The sequence below is a fragment of the Ailuropoda melanoleuca genome, chromosome 19, assembly GCF_002007445.2.
Source record: "Ailuropoda melanoleuca isolate Jingjing chromosome 19, ASM200744v2, whole genome shotgun sequence".
Taxonomy (NCBI): Eukaryota; Metazoa; Chordata; class Mammalia; order Carnivora; family Ursidae; genus Ailuropoda; species Ailuropoda melanoleuca.
Window position 1 is genome coordinate 33905923 of NC_048236.1, and position 19771 is coordinate 33925693.

The 19771-nt window shown below is 39.5% G+C and overlaps 1 protein-coding gene across 13 annotated transcripts in view; it reads right to left on the bottom strand.

The window, feature by feature from the left end:
- Positions 1-4359: 4359 nt before the first annotated feature.
- SNAP91 (synaptosome associated protein 91) overlaps positions 4360-19771 on the bottom strand; it is a 142409-nt gene continuing 126997 nt past the window's right edge. For 12 of the 13 annotated variants that reach the window (XM_034648071.1, XM_034648074.1, XM_034648070.1 and 9 more), the window contains 4 exons: positions 12558-12641; positions 11808-11912; positions 7667-7769; positions 4360-5772 (listed from right to left, as the gene is read on the bottom strand). In XM_034648071.1, the coding sequence (XP_034503962.1) occupies positions 7677-7769; positions 11808-11912; positions 12558-12641 (282 nt within the window). In that variant the 3' untranslated portion in view covers positions 4360-5772; positions 7667-7676. The remainder of the gene's footprint in view (positions 5773-7666; positions 7770-11807; positions 11913-12557; positions 12642-19771) is intronic. The other variant, XM_034648072.1, reaches the window with a different exon arrangement.

A 19771-nucleotide genomic window follows, 5' to 3' on the forward strand; every position in this document is an offset into this window, starting at 1 on the left:
AAGGATTGTTGCTATAGGAGATTAGCACCTCCTACTGGTGAGGAATGGCAAGAAATGCGGTTACCAAGCTGGACTTCGAGCCTTAGAAAGATTTCTGAATTTGAATGCATGTTAGAGAGTTTTGACTTTACCATTTAGTTGACCAGGAATTGATGCAGGTTTTTAAGCTAGAGAAATGTGATCAGATAGGTATTTTGGGAAGGAAACCTGGCAGTACCCTTTAGGCTGGATTCAGGTGGGTTTGGGTTGAGATTAGACTAGAGGCAAAGAGTCCAGTGAAGAGGCTGCTGGAGCTGCTGTGCTAAGGAGATGGTAGTGGGAATGGCAGGAAAGGGCAAGTTGGGAGACATTCTGAGAGTAGAATGCTCAGTATATTCAGTAGCCCACTGAACGCAGGAGAGAATTGAGGGTGTCATGTCACCCAGATGGGAGTCTTGGGAGACTTGGTAGATGGTGAGACCACTAATCAAGACAGAAAAACTAGACTTGAAGAAAATGATTAATGATTTACTTTTACACATGTATGTTTAACATCAACCATAAGGTTGATAACATCCATACACAAAGAATACAATGCCAAGAGTTACATAATAAACATATGTGGTTTTTTTTAGTGAACTAAACCTTAACACATAACCACCCAGTAAGTCATTCANCACTTTTACACATGTATGTTTAACATTTGTGTAGACTATTTATCCATAAGGTTGATAACATCCATACACAAAGAATACAATGCCAAGAATTACATAATAAACATATGTGGTTTTTTTTAGTGAACTAAACCTTAACACATAACCACCCAGTAAGTCATTCAATTATATTTTATTCTGAACCCAATCACATAGCAACCACACCTTTGTCTCTGTTCTAAAAACTAGATGCTCCTTTTGATTTAGCTTTGAAGCCAAATTTGTTTGTTTTTTCCCTGAGAAGGGATAGGTGTTCTAAAAATCTGGCCCTAAGCTTACATCTGAAATATTGCATACATGGTCACAACTCCATTTCCTGCTTTCAGTAGAGTGCCAAATCCATGTGGTCCAAAATAGCAGAGTTTAAAAAACAATTCCAAAATTCCCTGGGATATACTTGTAAGTCTTTTTAGGCTGTAAAGTTTACTTCCTGTTTAGGTTTTACAAAGACAATTATAAATTATAAAATTAGCTGACTTACCCCAGGGATGTTCTCTACTCTGAAAGAGAGAAACGAACCATGGGATGTTTGGGTGTGTGGAAATGAATCTTGCACTCAAGATGGGGTTAACAGTGGAGGACACCATCATGAAAAGATGATGGTCTCCCCCTGGCCTGGCTGGGAAGGGACCCTTCTAGGTCCTGACCCTTCTAGGTGCTGCCGTCTGCAGGCCTGGCTTCTGTTTCAGGCTACAGTCTCTTGCAGCCATAGGCTTTTATTCAAAATTATCTTGCCCTCACAGCCCTGAGAGCTACCACCTGCACATGTTATGCTCCTTCCGGTTATATTTAACTTCGACAGTATCTCCCATCTCCAATCATCCCTAAATATTTCTTCCAGCTTTTTTTTTTTAATCACTGTCAAAGTATATTTATTAAACCTCTTTATCTCCAGGTAGAAAGACTTCATTCTGTTATAAAGCACTTATCATGTCAGCATCTTCCATTTATGTTCTTAAAAAGTATCATTAGGTATTGGAATCTCTAAGGAGTCTCTAGGAAACTGAGTCAAACTCTGGTGGGTGTTGTGCCCTGCTTGGACACCCTTTCCCAGCTGACACACTCATCCCTCAGTTCTGTGTTGAACTATGAGTTGATTTTTCTTTTTTTTTTGAGAGAGAGAGAGAGAGAGAGAGAGAGAGAGAGACAAAGTGTGTGAAGGGGCGGGGGGCGGCACAGAGGAGAGAGAATCTCAAGCTGACTCACCACTTCGTGTGGAGGCCCCGTGCAGGTCTCGTTCTCACGACCCTGAGATCATGACCTGAGTTGAAATCAAGAGTCGGATGCTCAACTGACGGAGCCACCCAAGTGGCCCTTAATATTTTTATTTTTAAATGAATTACATTGGAAAGTTCCTCAATATTAATTTCTAACGTAGTAAGCACTGACCGACGTAACCCATATCAACGAAAGCTCTTCGGGGCCTCGGTACGAAGTACAGAGGTGCAGGGACAGCAAGGCGTTTGGAGCCCTTGTCTGCAGTCAGGGGCAGAGCACCCCTCACAGACGCAGGGACGGAACTCCTTCGCGTCTCGGAAGCGTCTGAACATGCACACGGGCGCGAGCTCGGCGCGGACGCAGCGCGCAGCCCCGGGCCCAGCTGCGGCTCGTGACCTCGGCGCCAGATCGCGCCCAGCCCCCGCCCTTTCCTCGCCCAGCGGCGGCCGGTCACGTGTGCAGCAGAGGACCCTCCGGTCGGCAAGGCTACGAGACACGGAACCTTTCTTGAAGCGCCAGAGGATGACAGTGAACTACCGCCAAACCCGTTCTTGGAAGGAGACACGCGCGTGACTTCTCAACGAAGACGACACCGACTGTTATTTGGAGCCAGAATTCCGCACGAGGAACGCCGGGCCCCTCGCTGCTGCGGGAGGGGCCCCCTTTCCACCAGCAGAATTTGGGGCTACATTATGAAAGATGGCTCCCAAGAGGCGGAAGGAGGCCCTCACACAATTGATCTTTCTGTGACTTTCCATTTCTCCTTTTGTGTGTACTCCTTTCCTCCTCCTGAGACCCAGTCTGAAAAAGTCGTCCGTCGGTACAAAGAACATACAAGAGAACAAAGGAGACGCTTTAATATGGAGAGAGCCACTTGCGACCATTATACGAAACAAAAAGTGCCTCAAAATCTTCGCGTTTTTAATGATGCTATTCTATTAGCATGCGCTGACCGCTATTAAAGCTCTAACACGTGACGGTGAATGTCCCTAGGAGCGTAATTCCTCAGTGGTGAGAAACACGGTGTTCGCCCGGCAGTGTCCCGGTGAGCGAGGACCCCTCCAAGAGCGAGGACCCCTCCAAGAGCTCGCCTACTTGTGCTCATCCCGCAGACACTTACCCGGCACCCGCCGAAGGGCTGGTTCCCGAGGGTGTGAACGGGATGTTTCCTGCCTTTAAGGCTCACAACTGGCCGCAGCACATGCCACTGTCGCAGACGATATAATATGTTAAGTGCCAGCGGGGCTGATAAGAGCTGCGCTCTGACAACAGTAGGGTGGGCAGCCATGACGGACAAGTGGGATTCAGCTGCGCTGCTGGAGTTGGCGAGGTCATGTCTGGCAGAGGGCCCTGTGGGAGCCAGCGAAGTGCTCGGTGGCCCCTTGCTTCACGCGTGGTGTGGCGATGCAGACAACAGTCCGCATGTGCCCACGTCCTCACGCATGCGGACAACAGTGCGCATGTGCCCACGTCCTCACGCATGCGGACAACAGTGCGCATGTGCCCCGTCCTCACGCATGCGGACAACAGGCGCATGTGCCCACGTCCTCACGCATGCAGACAACAGTGCGCATGTGCCCACGTCCTCACGCATGCGGAGCACGGGGCTGAAGGCGGAGGTGAGGCTAAAAAGGCAGGCTCACATGTGGAAGGACATCATGTCACTCAGGGCGCCGGGTTGGCTCGGCTGGTTAAGCCTCTGCCTTTGGCTCAGATCATGATCCCAGAGTCCTGGGATTGAGTCCCGCATTGAGCTCCTTGCTCAGTGCGTAGCCTGCTTCTCCCTCTGCCTGCCGCTCCCCCTGCTTGTGTTCTCTCTCTGACAAATAAAATTAAAAAAAAAAAAAAGCCTACAGAGTAATATATAACCAAAATGTAATCTACAAAAATCATAATACATAGTCAGATACGAGCTTCTTAAAGTTAGCTCTTGAGATACAATCCTAGTTAAGGGCAAGAACGTTTTAGAAATAAGGATATGCTTCTAGCTGAGAAATACTTCAGAGATTGGACTTTTTGAGTAATTGTCACAATGGAGTTTTAGGTATAAAGTCAGCCAGTTTCTAGATTTTTGTGTCTGAGTTTATGGGCAGGCAACTGTGTGTGTAAACTCTAATACAAAGTCTTATTCTTATTCAACTTCCATGGAGAAGTCTTACAAAACTGTTATAATACTTGCATAATTTAAAAGAAAATTCATCCTTTTCTTTTTTGAAATATGGAATTTCAGTTTATTTGGCAGCAGCCACAGAGTCCTCAGTTTAATGACAGCCAATTAAAATGTTCTTTTCTCCCCCCTTATTTTTAATTTATTGTAAAATAATCAGGACTATGTTGGCATGAACAGCATTTCTCGCTGTGAATGTTTTTTAAATTTTCAATACTTTGTATATGCTGTTGTGTCATTTGAAACATCTTCTCTAAAAAATAATCAAAAAGAGAAAGATTATGTTTGCGTTTTCTTTGTTCAAGGTGTTTATTGCATCTCAGAGGGCGTACATGCACTGGGTTTTTAAACTGAAATAGAAAGAAACACCATTTTGAAATTGGTTTTAGGTAATTTTTCCCCATTACAGTGTATGTTATCCCCACATTAAATTCAGATACAACCACTTTTAAATGGTACCATACATCTATTAAGTAATTTGAAAAATAGGCAAACACCTTTCCAACCCAATATGCTTTTACAAAGAGCTGCCAAGCCACTAGCAACACTGATCAACAGTGACCTCATTTATGCATCAAAATCTTAAGCCAAGCCATCAGCACATACAGTATGACAACAAATTAAAAATTAAAGAATACAGTATGTACAGTAAAGGATACAATTCTCTGAATTAGTTTAAATTCTAATCACAATGGTACAACAAAACCTACTTTGAGCTCAATTGAGGGATGGAAGAACACTAGTCTACAGAACACACAAAGAAATACTAAATTAACGGATGTACATAAAACCCACAATAAAATAAAAATATTTGCAATAATCTTTAAATTACACATATACCTTGGGGTGCTTTCATAATCATTTGAATAGCACATGTCTGATTGCATTTTCATGGACGGGACAGAAACGGACCCTTTACTTTTCAGTGCATTTAATCAAGAATGAATAAATAGGTCAATTTAGATGCAAAATCTGTCAAATATAATCAAAATATATATTTTAATATAGCAGTGATTAAATATGGAATTCTTTCCATATGATTTTTTCATTCTTGATAAGGTAGCTTCAAGGAGAAATATTTATTATGGACGTTAACCCTTATATTTTTTTAAAACAAAATTTCTTAACATATACAGTGCCACAAAAATAAACATTTCTCACAACAGTTGAAGTTCCTGTGATTGGAAAAATGTACTCCACACCGAAAAAGTTTTGTATATTTAAGAGTGTTTTCCTTACTATTTGATATTATCACACTATGTTTGTAACAGAGACACAGAGAAAAAGAGAATTTATGGGGAGAGTTTAGGTTTGTCCAAAAGTCATATATACATCAAAACCCTCAAAAACACAGACACATCTTTCCAAACGGCTCACCACACAACAGCGGCATCATCCGTCCATGGGCGAGGTCCAGAAAAGCACTAAAGGCATCAGAAACATCCATTCATTGTTTTTACATCGTACAACACACAAATAGCCCAAATACACTACAGTTTTGAGAGGAGGGATAACAGCTAAGGTAGAACACATTCCTACTGTTCACGTTCACAGCTGCGCTACACAGTTTGGAAGAGAAGTTACGAGTAAGCATTGGGTTTGGTACTGGTGGCTCACTTTGAAACTCTGAGCATCAATTTTATTTGAAGTCTCCAAACTCATTATTTTTTTCCTATTCAGTCACAAAAATTGCAGCTGTAAAGATAAAAAGCACTTGAATTAGAAAAAAACATGACACGCTCCTCAAACATATTACCTCCCTTGGATTTTTACCTCACTGTTACTATGAAAAATCTTCATGCAGAAGGTTTCTTTATAACAAATTCACATTTATACACTTTTCATGATTCTTTTTTCAGCCGGAAAGACATTTTTCGGAAAACTTTTAACATTTAGTTTCATTTTAGATAAAAACTGTATCAGCAAAATTTTGAAATGTGGGTACTTACTAGTAATCTCAGTAGTGAAACATTTACTATTAAATAAGAACAGTTTGCCTTTTAAAAAGGGCAGAAGGGGAAAAAAAGGAATGGCAGCAATTTTCTTAATTTTTGCTTCTTTTTCAGTTATGGTGTTCAGTGAGTCACTCAACAGTTGAACAAGTAACAGAACAGAGGCAGAAGGAGATATCCCTCGTGACTCAGCGCCTTTGCAAATGTCACTCCCCCTCCTCTGTCCCCAGGAACACCAGTCCCTGCTTCACCAGTCATCTCTGCCAGGGAACCTGCCTGGAGTGAGCACTTAGCCACGTGGGGAACTCTTTTTCACAAATTAGTCTGTGTCTGTCTCCCTTTTGACTGTAAACCTCTGAAGGCAGGGGCTATCTTGAGCGTTTCTGTTTCAGGTGCTTATCAGAGCTCTGAGCACATGATGAGAGCACTGTTTACTGAACTGAGAGGTGGATAAAGGGCTGCTCCCGGCAGTTATCTTTAGTCAGTCCTGAACCTCTAGTAGCTAAGAAGTGCTCATTGTCTCACTTATGCCTACATCAGCCCAGTCCAAACTGAAATGGAGTAGAAAAGTCTGGCACAGGGAGGGATTACTTGACTGAGATGTCAAAGCCTCAGAATGATAAACTCTCATTAACCTTGTATAAGGAAAAAAAAAAAAGCCAAAGTAGGAATCCACAAAAATCTTATATGCATTAGAAAAAGTTTTAAAAATATATATACGTGTAGGTTGTAAGATGCATAATAAAAATGACATTGGACAGCGCTCCCAAAACTTTGACCCTCTTGCTTCTCCTTCCGGTATGTGACCTTTACCAAATCACTCAATGCCAAGGATCAGTTGCTTTAGCTCTGAAATGGAGACAAAAAGTATCTGGCTAGTTTACGTCACAGGGTTTGATTTCCCACTGAGACGACCAAGGGAGTTCGTGACTAGGAAGTGGGTATGAAAAGTACTGTGTAAAGGACAAGCAGCATTATTACTGTCTCTCCACTTGCCTCAAGTAGTTGTTGAGAACCTACCCACTGTGTTAGGTGCTGGGGTTAGCAGTAAACTTTTCCTTTATCAGTTTCCTTCCATAAGTCCATTATTAATCACATCATAAGTCATATTAGAAATTTAAAACTAGAATGTCAGAAATGTAAAATTCCGCTTGAGTGCAGAAGTTGCAAAGGGTAACAATCTAAGCTTTATTTGATGAGGCCAAGGAAGGATAAACAAATAAAAAATACAATTATGTACCCAAGGATATTTTTAGATGTTTTCTAAATGCCATGTAATAGATGTTAGCTTTCCATAAATTCCTGTCATCAGGTAATAAAGTGGTAATCTTCTAATTTACCAAGTAGCTGGGGCAACTTTTTGCTTTATCAGTAAAATCTTTATGCTTCTCAGGACAACTTGGAGGCTTTTCTTCCTCTTAGTTTTGTAAGTTAATCGAGATTTTTAAAAATTTATAATTCATTGATGACTTTTAATACTGATTTTAAAAGTATAAACACTCAAATAATAATAATAATAATTATTATTATTATTTACATCTGTTCAAAGCACAGGAAGTACAAATATCATACCTGAAATAGCTAAGCATTGCACAGTCATTATTACAAGCCCACAGGAAAAGCTCAATATTAGATACCTTAAATTGTTTACAAGAAATCCTTGATGTTAAGATCCGCTAATGGGTCCTTTGCTGGAGGTTTCTTGGGACTCTGAGTGGCAGGTGTAGGGCTTGGAGAAAGCTAGTGGGGAAAAGCCAGCCCAAGACAGCAGAAGCAGAAATCAAACAGAGAGACAGGTAAGCGTTAGGCAGGGCATATACCACAGAAAACAAACATGCAGAAGATCAGATGGCTAAAGGTTTACAAAATCTACTTCGTTTCCTCAGCCACAGTGTTAATTTCGGTTTCATAAACACTTTAAATGCTCTTTAGCTTTCTTGAAATCCTTTAACATCGGATTTAGCCAAAGCAGTATCCGAGGACTGTGGCACAACCACATGGGTACGAGTCAGGGAAGACGTGGAACAGTAGTCACGTCCAGATATTATGAACACAGAGTACAGTAACACAACAGTCAACCGCTCCACACAAAAGCACTTTTACTTTGAGTTATTAGTACCACTGAACTAACAGAGGAACTCTGATGGATTTTCCTTATAGTGAGAGTGAGTTTGAGGGAAAACCTGAAAGGAAATAACTTGCAGAAAGTCACTTAAGAAATTACTTTAAATTATTAGCTAAATATAGAATTTCATATGAAATATTTTAAATGAAAACCAGTCAAGTTTGGGGGCACTGTTTGCTTCAGATGGAAAAGAGTTTCCCAGGTGTGTATGTCACTAAATTCCACTATCCCTGTCCAGCTCGCAAAGAAGATTAATTACTAAACGCTATAGGAAAGAACCATATTGCACTTGCTAAAAAAGCAACAAAGAATTAACTTACCGTGTTTAATTAATACCTAAATTATTTCATTGTGTGACAGACATAAGTTTTGGAAGCAGGCTTTTGCAGGAGTGTTAGGCTCTGAAGCCTTGAAAAAGGTCATGTGATCCGTATGGAGTAATCATTGACACGAATCCTTTGAGTCTAATTCTTCTCCTACGCTTGTACCTGACAGAAATCTCAGAAATCTGGGATGATGGGGGTAGTGATGTATGTTTTTATTGGTTCAGTAAACAGAGCTCCAGAAACAAAGGTTTTTAGATTTGTGCCCATGTCCAGAAACTACTGACTGACTGCACTACCTATCAATCAAGTTTCCAGTTTTTTAAAACAGGAATCTTTCTTCATAGAAAGATCAGAAAAGATAAGAACAAGGGTTGAAGTTGTTTGGAAGGTAAGAAACTCAAAAGGTGAGGGACACCTGGGTCCAGGCTCCGTCTGTTAAGTTTCCGCCTTTGGCTCAGGTCACCATCTCTGGGTCTTGGGATCCCACATTGGGCTCCTTGCTCAGAGAGGAGCCTGCTTCTCCCTCTGTCTGCCCCCCCCACCCCGCCCCCCCGGCCCGGCTTGTGTTCGCTCTCTCTTTCTCCCTCTCTCTCTCTGTAAGACAAATAAACAAAATCTTAAAAAAAAAAAAGAAGTGTAAGAGTTGATTCATCATTAATAATTTGGTGAGATGACAACATCATGAAGGATGATACCAAACCAATTGAGATACAGTGGAAAAGTCCAGGCATCAGTAATGGAAAACAATATTTTGTTTTCTGAAGTTATAAAATCGTACTCATTTTATTATTTAGAATAATCACCTCTGCTGCTTCTCTCATATATGAAATAAAAAACTTTTTTTTTGTTTTAATTTAAGAGAGGGAGGAGGGGCAGAAAGGGGGAGAGAGAGAAACTTAAGTAGGCTCCATACCCAGTGCAGAGTCTGACCTCACACAGGGCTTGATCCCAGAACCCTGAGTTCAGGACCTGAGTCTGAGAGTCGGATACTTAACTGAGCCACCCAGGCACCTCTGCATTCTTAAACTTTTATAAATACGGCACACCATTTCCTAAATCACTATAAATTCAATGAAATGATTAAGACACTCTTTTTTCATCATATTATCTATTTTTCATTTTCATTCTTTGAATTAAGTAAGTAAACTGACGCTACGTAACACTGGTATCATGCAAGAAAAACAGCTACTTTAATAAAATTGTGTTCATTTATTTCTAAAGCTTTTAGCACACGAAATACAGGAAGATTTTAAAAACCTTGATATTACTCTTGCAAGTTAATAAAAATTGAAATGTCTTGCCTTTTTTCAAAAAGGTGTTAAATAATCATAGGTGTATTCAACCATCAAGGAAACATTCATAATAAATGAGATCCTTCTTAGAACTTAAATATATCTAGATTAAATTTAATCCCAACTATTAGCCCCAAAAGCTTCCTCACTCCCCTCAGAAACAATACGAGGCAGAGTTCAATGGTCTCAGAGGAGACTGGAACATTTCTCACAAAGCCAGTGCTTTGAGTATAGCCTTGAAGGCTAGGGTTTCTCAGCTTCTAAATTTATCTCTTTGAACACCCACCATTCTTTCTTCTGGTCACTGTGGCTTTTGAGGGGTTAAAGAAGCTGACAAAATTTGGGAACAAGTAGATAACAGATTTTAGAGATGATTAAAGGAAGCGAAAAGGGATTAAAGTATACTCAGTTCAAAGTAGGAATCCTATGGATAACGACATAAACATCCATGTGGTGAGTTAAAAATATCATAGAAGTGGGGAGCCTGGGTGGCTCAGTCGGTTGAGCATCTGACTCTTGATTTTGGCTCAGGTCATGATCTCAGGGTTGTGAGATCGAGTCCTGTGCAGCAGGGAGTCTGTTTGAGATTCTTTCCTTCTGCCCCTTCTCTTGTCCCTCCCTTCTCAAAATAAAAAAATATTATAGAAGTGAAACCATTTACTGATACCACTGTAATATATTTGAGCTTTTTGTTTCGGTTTGTGGGCACGGTGCTAGTAAAGTCATAACGTGGTGTCCTGACTCCATCCATGTCAGTGTCTCAGGGTAAAAACCTCTTGGTTCTACCTACACCTCCACCTTGGCGGGGCAATTTACAAAAGGAATCAAGAACTGGTTGCTCATCAACGTGACTATCACTCCTGGCAGTAAAACAGTTCAACAAAGTGTGTATGTTTTACCATCTTGGTAGTAAGAAATTTGGCTTCATCTAAAGAGAGGTTTGTTCTCTGTCCCGGGTCCTGGTAGGTAACCTCTAAACCCTCGGAATTTCCTGAGTAATAGGCAAGTCTTTGTTATGCAGGGTGGGTTCCTGGAACCACACCTGATCCTTTATGCTAACAAGAGGACTTAGGGTGGGGACTAGCCAACCAGAAAGACCACAATGTGATGACAGTGTTAGGTCTTGGGGCCACACAATATCAGCCTGGTGTTGAGTGAAGTTGGGGTGTTGGAGATTGAGTTCAACCACATGGGCAATAACTCACTCAATGTAATAATTCAATTATTCCTACGTAAGGAAACTTCAATAAAAACTCTGCACACTGAAGTGCAGGTGAGCTTCCTGGGTTGGTAATACTGCATGTATACTGTTACACGTTGATGCCAGGCGAGTTAACATATCCTAGGACAAAGAAGATTCATGCTTGGAACCCTCCCACCTCCAGACTTCACCCTACACATCTCTTCTTTTGGCTAGATCTAATTGGTGTCCTTTCGCTATAATAAAACTGCGATGAATTTCATGCTTTCCTGAGTTCTGTAAATTGTTCTAGGATACTGAGAACCTTCAAATCTGCCGGCAGCTGGTCTGAAGTGAAGGGGTAGCCCTCGGGACTCCCAAGCTTGTGGCTGGTGTCTGAAGTACACGTAGTTTGGTAGGGACTGTTCCCTCAGACCCTGCAGTTTGGCAAACTCGTTGCTATTAGCTTCACAATTCTTGGGCAAAACTGGCAGCCTGGAGGATGGTGTCCCTAACCTTGAGTTTAGCTAGTTCTGGAAACACATGATAAAACTATGTATGGATCAGAAGTATTCATTTTTCTGGAATAAATGCCCAGCTACTTTAAATGTCGAGTTGTCCTCAGGAACTATTCTGACTTAAGTAGGAGAGGAATGGAGGGACTTAGGATGGTGAGTTTCTTCGATCATTTTCCTCCAAACCTCACACAACTGCTAATCTGTCTTCCATGTTTCCCCTTTACTTCTGAAGCAACCGATACGTGGATTATACAAGGTAAAAACATTTTTAAACAGTTTGCCACATGGCAGTTTTATACTTGTAATGTCATTATTCTAAAGACATTAAAGAACTGACCTGTGTGCCAGGTACAGCCGCAGCTCCAAAGGGTGGCCTCATCATGGGCTGTGCAAACATGACTGGCTGCTGAGGCATCATGGGCATGCCCGTCCCAGCGGGAGGCTGGAAAGCAAGAGCGGTTCACAGCATGAGTGGAATCCACTATGGGAATGCCCTGACGCTTAAGTCTTTAACGTTTCTGACAATTTGTGAGAATGCAGGTCTGTGAAAAAGTATAACTTGTAATTTTGAATGATGGGTGCTGTGAGGCTGGCAGATGGCAGAGAATCACCGAGGTACAGTAGAAGCCTGGCTGGCCATGTGGCATCCTTCTCCCAACCAGGCTTTGCTGGTGATTATTTGTCTTCTGTGAGCACAATTCTGAAGAGATAAAACCTTGTTTACTTGTGGACCCTGGCCCTAAAATTTGCTAGTGATAAAAGTGATAAGTGAAAAGTCCTAGTACAGTGATTAAGAGTTGATTTTGATGATTGGGCTAAGAATGTGTTTGGTAAATATTACTCTGAAAATGACAAAACTATATACTATAGTAATTATTTTGATGACAGAATTTAAGTATTTTATAGCCGACCTTATCATGTCATGTGTAGACTTCTTAATGTCTAACAGAGGACTTAATTTTTTAAGTTTTACATTACTGCATTTGGGGAAGAATTATATTCTGTAGCTGTATTTGTTAATCTGGGATTTGGCAAAGGCCTCAGAAATGTCAATTACAATCAATTTCTAGCACAGATCGCCACTCACCATTCCAAACCCTGCTCCAGGCTGTCCAACAGACGGGGCCCCGGCAACAGGAGGAACCGAACTGGCTGGAGGTACAGCTCCTTGCTACCAAAAAACCCCACAAAACACACACACACCACCACCATCACCACCACCAACAAACAAAAAGAACCAACATTATTTGGTTTTAAAATGACAGAATATAATTTTAAAATGCATGCCCCTTTAAATATGTGTGGCTATGTAAAGAAATATATTTCAGTTTTAAATTTTAAAAAATGGCTCTAGGACTATGCCAGTGATATGAACAAGGTACTAACTTGATGTTCACGGTTGTGGTGCTATTTGGGCTCCCCAGCTTGCAGCCTACTGACAGCACTGGGCTTCCTCCGTACCTCCTTATAAGCTTCTTCTCTACCTTCACTGTAAACAAGTCAAATTTCTCCAAGCTTGTCTTTTCCTATCATTATATCCTCCTACAGGTACTGGGTTAGACATTAGAAGAGTGTGTCTTCATTTACATATCAATGCTTGGTTTCCATTTGCCCCCCAAATGTGTGTATGTGTGTGTGTGTGTGTGTGTGTGTGTGTGTGTGTGTGTGTGTTTTAAGAGTGGGGTAGGGGTAGAGGGAGAGGGAGAGACAGAATCTTAAGCAGGCTCCAGGCCTAGCACTGCAGGGCTCGATCTCACAACACTGAGATCATGACCTGAGCTGAAATCAAGAGTTAGACACTTAACCAACTGAGCCACCCAGGTGCCCCTTGCACCTGCCCCCCCTTTTTAGATTCTCTGTTTCTGTGTTATACTTCTGACTTTTTGACTCCTATACATTTGCACAAGGGCCAAAATTAATTTCAAGTTTTAGGAAGCATTTAGAAGTTTACACATAATAAACCACAAAAATCCCATTTCAGGTACAGGTTTGACAGTTTTCAGTCATACAACAATATTTCCCTTATGTTTAAAACTAACCCTACCGCAATCCCTTAAACTTAACCATTAAAGCAAAATCCTAATGAAAAGAGAAAATACTATAGTGATGTCAGCAAAAATGGTGAAGTAAGGAACTCTGAAACTCTCCCTAATCCATAAAATCAGTGGAAAAACAGGCAAAAACTATTAGAATCAACTATTTTAGAACTCTGGAAACTAACTGAAAGCTTGCAGCAACCAAGAAAGTACTTATTTAAGAAAATCAGCTGGATCTTGGCAAGAATAGTGAGCTTTGTGGCGTTTTAACTTACCCTAGTGTCATCCATCCACTGTTCTCCAGCTCAGCTGTAGTCTTGAAAAGAATAGCTTACATTCTTAGTAATAGTACCAGAGGGAGCAGAATATATTTAATTATTTATTTTGCCTTGTCTGGGTGGCTCTCTGGAAAGACTGGCTCAAAAGCCTTGTCTTTGTCTCACCAAACTGGGAATGCACCTAGCGCTAAAGTTGTTACCTGAAGCCACTCGTGGAGAACATGTACAGCCAAATGTTTTAGCCGTTGCTGCCTGAAGCAATGGATAACAGGGCAAATAGTAGACTAAACAAAAAGCTTGGAGGAAAGTCTGGAGAAGGAGATGTTTGGGGGATTAAGAGTTGAAAAAGCTCAGATATACTCCTGGGAATTCAGAAATTCATGCACGTGCCCAGGGTTGTGTGCATGCTCAGGAAAGACATGAGAAGCCTCTAGCTGACCCTGAGAATTTGAGCAAGCAGTAAGTGGTCGGGATCGCAAAGGCAGAGTGGCAAACTGCCTGGCTGACTCTGAAGACATGCCCCAACACAACTCAAAGCCCCTCTACAAAGCCTGGGAGATCTTCCTGTTCAAGGAATTTCAGTAAGTTATCCTTACCAGTAGCTAACCACTTAGCTAAAGAAGTGGAGACTTTAATCGTCACGCATAATAAAGAACAGGCTACAGCATTGGTTCAGAATGGTCACTCAACAAAAAACAAACAATTACAAAAAAGTAACCATGACAAACCTGTGGGGAAGAGGTAGAATCTGATTTCTAGAGTTGCCACATTACACTATTCAAAATGTCTAGGTTTCAACAAAAAAATTCTGAGGCATACAAAGAAACAAGAACATATAGCCCAAATGCAGGAGAAAGATATCAAATCAATAACCTCAACTTTCACATCAAGGAGCTAGAAAAAAGGAAACAAACTAAACCCAAAGTAAGCAGAAGAAGGAAATAATAAATACGGGAGTAGAGACAACAAAAACTGACTGAAGAAGTCATAAAACATCTAAATAGACGTAAAGAAAAAGACTATAAAATTAATCAAAAAACTTCCATCAGTAATCAAAAAAGCCCTGAAACATGATAATTCCAACAGCTGCAGAAAAAGCATTTAATACAGTATCTGTTGATGATAAAAACTCTCAACAAAATAAGTTTAGAGGGAATATACATAATATGCATACATGCATACATACATATATAGAATATACCATACATATATAATATAGATAATAAAGGCCACATATGAAAAACCTACTGTTAACATCATACTAAATGGTGAAAAACCGAAGGCTTTTTCCGTAAGATCAGGAACAAGGTAAGAAGTTCCACTCTCACCACTTTTATTCAACATAGTACTGAATATCCTAGCTGCAGCAACCAGACAAGAAAAAGAAATAAAGGGTGTTCAGATTGGTAAGGGAGAAGCAAAACTCTCACCATTTGCAGAAAATAGGATACTACATATAGAGAACCCTAAAGACCCTACCAAAACATCATTAGAACTGATAAATGAATTCAGTAAAGTCACAGAATAGAAGCTCAATATACAGAGATCTGTTGCATTTCTCTAAACTAATAATAAAGTAGCAGAAAGAGAAATTAAGAAAACAATTGCACCAGAAAGAAGAAAATACCTAGGAATAAATTAAATCAAGGAAGTGAAAGATCTATACTCTGAAAACAATGACGTTGATGAAAGAAATTGAAGATGATATAAACACATAGAAAGACAGACCTTGTTCATGGATTGGAAGGATTAATATTATTAAAATGTCCATAATACTCAAAGCCATCTACAGATTCAATGCAATTCCTATAAAAAAAAACCTAATAATACTTTTCACAGAACTAGAACAAAGAATACTAAAATTTGTATGGAACTACAAAAGACCTCAAATAGGCAAAACAATCTTGAGAAATAAGAACAAGGCTGGAGGTACCATAATTCCAGGTTTCAAGATATACTACAAAGCTATAGTAATCAAAACAGTATGGTACTGACACAAAAACAGATACACAGATCAATGGAACAGAATAGAGAGCCCAGAAATAAACCCAGGCCTATATGGTCAATTAATCTATGACAAAGGAGCAAGAATATGCAATGGAGGAAAAGACAGTGTTTTCAATAAATGGTGTTGGAAAACTGGACAGCTACATGCAAAAGAATGAAACTAGACCACTGTCCTATATCATTCACAAAAATAAGCTCAAATGGGTTAAAGACCTAAATGTGAGACCTGAGACCATAAAACTCCTAAAAGAAAGCATAGGCAGCAACCTCTTGGATATTGGCCTTAGGAACGTATTTATAGATATGTCTCCTCAGGCAAGAGAAAAAAAAGCAAAAAGAAACTTGGGACTACACAAAAATAAAAAGCTTTTACACAGCAAAGGAAACCAAATCAAAATCAACAAAACAAAAAGGAAACCTAGGGAATGAGAGAAGATATTTGCAAATAACATATCCAATAAGGGGTTAATACTCAAAATACATAAAGAACTTACACAAGTCAACACCAAAAAAACCAATCTGATTAAAAAAATGGACAGCGGACCTGAATAGACATTTTTCCAGAGAAGACCTATAGATGGTGAACAAGCACATGAAAAGATGCTCGACATCACTTACCATCAGGAAAATGCAAATTAAAACCATAATAAGATATCATCTCACACGTGTCAGAATGGCTAAGATCAAAAAGACAAAAGATAACAAGTGAACAGGTATTGGTGAGGTGTGGAGAAAAGGGAACCCTCCTGTGCTGTTGGTGGGAATGTAAATGGGTGCAACCACTATGGAAAACAGTATGTAGGTTCCCCAGAAAATTAAAAGTAGAAATATCATATGATCCAGTGATTCCACTACTATTTACTCAAAGAAAATGAAAACACTAATTCAAAAGGACACATGCACCCCCATGTTTATCACAGTATTATTTACAATAGCCAAGATATGGAAACAACCTAAGCATCCATCAGGAGATGAATGGATAAAGAAGAAAAGATGTGGAATATATATGAAATGGATTATTACTCAGCCATAAAAAGAAAGATCTTGCCATCTGTGACAACATGGATGGACCCAGAGGGTATCTGCTAAGCGAAATAAATCAGACAGAGAAAGAAAAATACCGTATGATTTCGCTTAAATGTGGAATCTAAAAACCAAACCAAATGAACACATAAAAACGCAGATTCTTACATATGAATAACTGGTAGTTGCCAGAGGGGAGGTGGGTGGGGTGAACGAGATTAGGAGGTACAAACTTCTAGTCATAAACAAAAGTGCAGCATAGGCAATATAGTCAACAGTAACGAACTTCCACCACAGAAAAGCCCAGAACCGGATGGCTTTACCGGTGAATCCTATTACATGTACAATGAAGAATAAATATCAATCCTTTTCAAATGTACAAAAAAGAAAAAAAAAAGTGTGAGAACACTTTGTAGTTATTCTTTGATGCCAGTAATTGCCCTGATACCAAAGCCAGACAAGGACATTAGAAGAAGACCACAGACCAATATCCTTTAGGAACCCTGATGCAAAAGTTCTTGACAAAATGCTAGCATACCAAATCCAGCAGCATATTGAAAGAATTATATACCATGACCAAGTGAGAGCTATCCCAGAAATATAAGGTTTGCTCTATCAATGTATTAACAGAATATAAGAAAAAAACCCCACGGAAGCATGTTACTCGATGCAGAAAAAGCATTTGACAAAATCCAACACCCTTTCATGACAAATCAAACACACACATACCATTCAACACACTAAGATTATACGGGAAATTCCTCAACCTAAATAAAAGGCATCTGCAAAGAATGCACGGCTGTCATCATATTAACAGTGAGCGACTAAAAGCTTAAGAACAAGACAAAGATGTACTGGAAGTTCTAGTTGTGGCAATCAGGCAAGAAAGAAAAAAACAGCAACCAGAAAGAAAAAAAGAAGTAAAACAATCTCTGCTTATAGATGACATCACCTATATATAGAAAATCCTTAGGAATATATATACAAAAGAAATCATCAGAACTAATAAACAAATTCAGCAAAGTTGCATGATATAACACCAATATACAAAACTCAGTGTGGTGTTCACTGTACACTATCAATGAACAATCAAAAAATACAATTACAAAGACATTCATTTACAGTAGCGCTAAAAGTAAAATACTTAGAAATAAAATTAAGAAAAGTAATACAAGACTTGGGGCACTTGACTAGCTCAGTTGGAAGAGTGTGTGACTCTTGATGTCAGAGTTGTGGGTTCAAGCCCCATGCTGAGTATAGAGATTACTAAAAAAAAATAAACAAACAAAAAAAAGGACAAGACTCATTGAAACATTGTTAAACAATTTGTTAAAGTACTGTTGAAATAAAAAACTTAGGTAAATAGACATCCTGTGTCTAAGAATAAGAAAATTTAATATTAAGATGGCAATATTTCCTAATTGCTTTGTAGATTTAGTGCAATCCCTATCAAAATTTCAACTGCTTCTTTTGGAAAAATGGAGAATTGGAACCTAAAGTTTATATGGAAATGCAAGAGACCCAGAATAGCCAAAACAATCTCTAAAAAGAAGAACAAATTTGGAGGACTTACACTTCCTGGATTCAAAATTTGTTACAAAGCTACACTGAAACAGTGATGGTACTGGCATAAGGATGGACATATAAATCAATACAACAGAATAAAGAGTCTGGAAATAAACCCATACATCTATGGTCAATTGATTTTTGACAAGGATGCCAAGACTAATAAATGAAGAGTAGTTTCTTTAATAAATGGTTTTTGGAAAACTGGATTTTCACATGCAAAATAATGAATTTGGACGCCTATGTCACACCATATATGAAAATGGGTCTAAAATAGTGAAAGAGCTAATGTAAGAGATAAAACTATACAACTCTTGGAAAGAAACATAAGTGTAAATCTTCAAGACCTTGTGTTAGGCAATGGTTTCTTAAATATCCAGAGAACTTAGCAAAAAGACAACCCAATCATAAAATGGGCCAAGGATGTGAAGACATTTCTCAAAAAAAAGAAAAAAAAAGACATACTAATGGCCAAGAAGCACATGAAAAAATGCTCAACATCATTTCTCATTAGGGAAATGCACATCAAAACCACAAAGGAAACCCTGCATATTGCTGGTGGGAACGTAAAATGAAGTGGCCGTAGGAAGGTTTGGCAGTTCCTCCAAAAAGCTCAACAGAGAGTTACTCATGAGCCAGCAATTCCATTCCTAGGTATATGCCCAAGAGAACTGAGGACATACAATCACACAAAAACTTCTATAGGAATCATAGAAGTATTTTTCATAATAGCCAAAAAAAAGTGGAAACGACACAAATGCCCATCAGTTGATGAGGGTAGTATATCCGAACCACGGATTATTCAGCCATAAAAAGGAATGAAGTGCTAACACATGCTACGACGTGGATGAAGCTTGAAAATGCTGTGATAAGTGAAAGAAGTCAGGCACAAAAGTCTCCACATCATAGGGGTCTGTTGATATGGAATTCCCAGAATAGACAAATCTATAGGAACAGAGTAAATTAGTTGCTAGGGCATAGGGAGAAAAGGAAATTGAAAAGGGACTATGTTTCTTTTTGGGGTGATGGAGATATTCTGGAATTAGATAAGAGTGATGGTTTTACAACACTGGAAATACACTGCAAATCACTAAACTGTACACTTTAAAATTGTGAAGATGGTGAATCTAGTGTTGATGTAAATTTTATCTCAAAAATATAAAGAAAAAAAGAAAATACTGAAAATACTGAAGGGTAGCAGAATATGCCATCCCTAAGTATGGCTCTTTAGCATACGTTATTTTGAGAAACAGCAGACGCAAGAGAAGTTCTGAAAACAGAGTAGAAGTTAAACTTCTGTAAGGGACAGCTACATTACAAAGGAAATCTCCGTTTGTCCGGGTCTCTCCCACTGCACCAGGAAGAGAAGGTTGACTAAATCACAAGAGGAT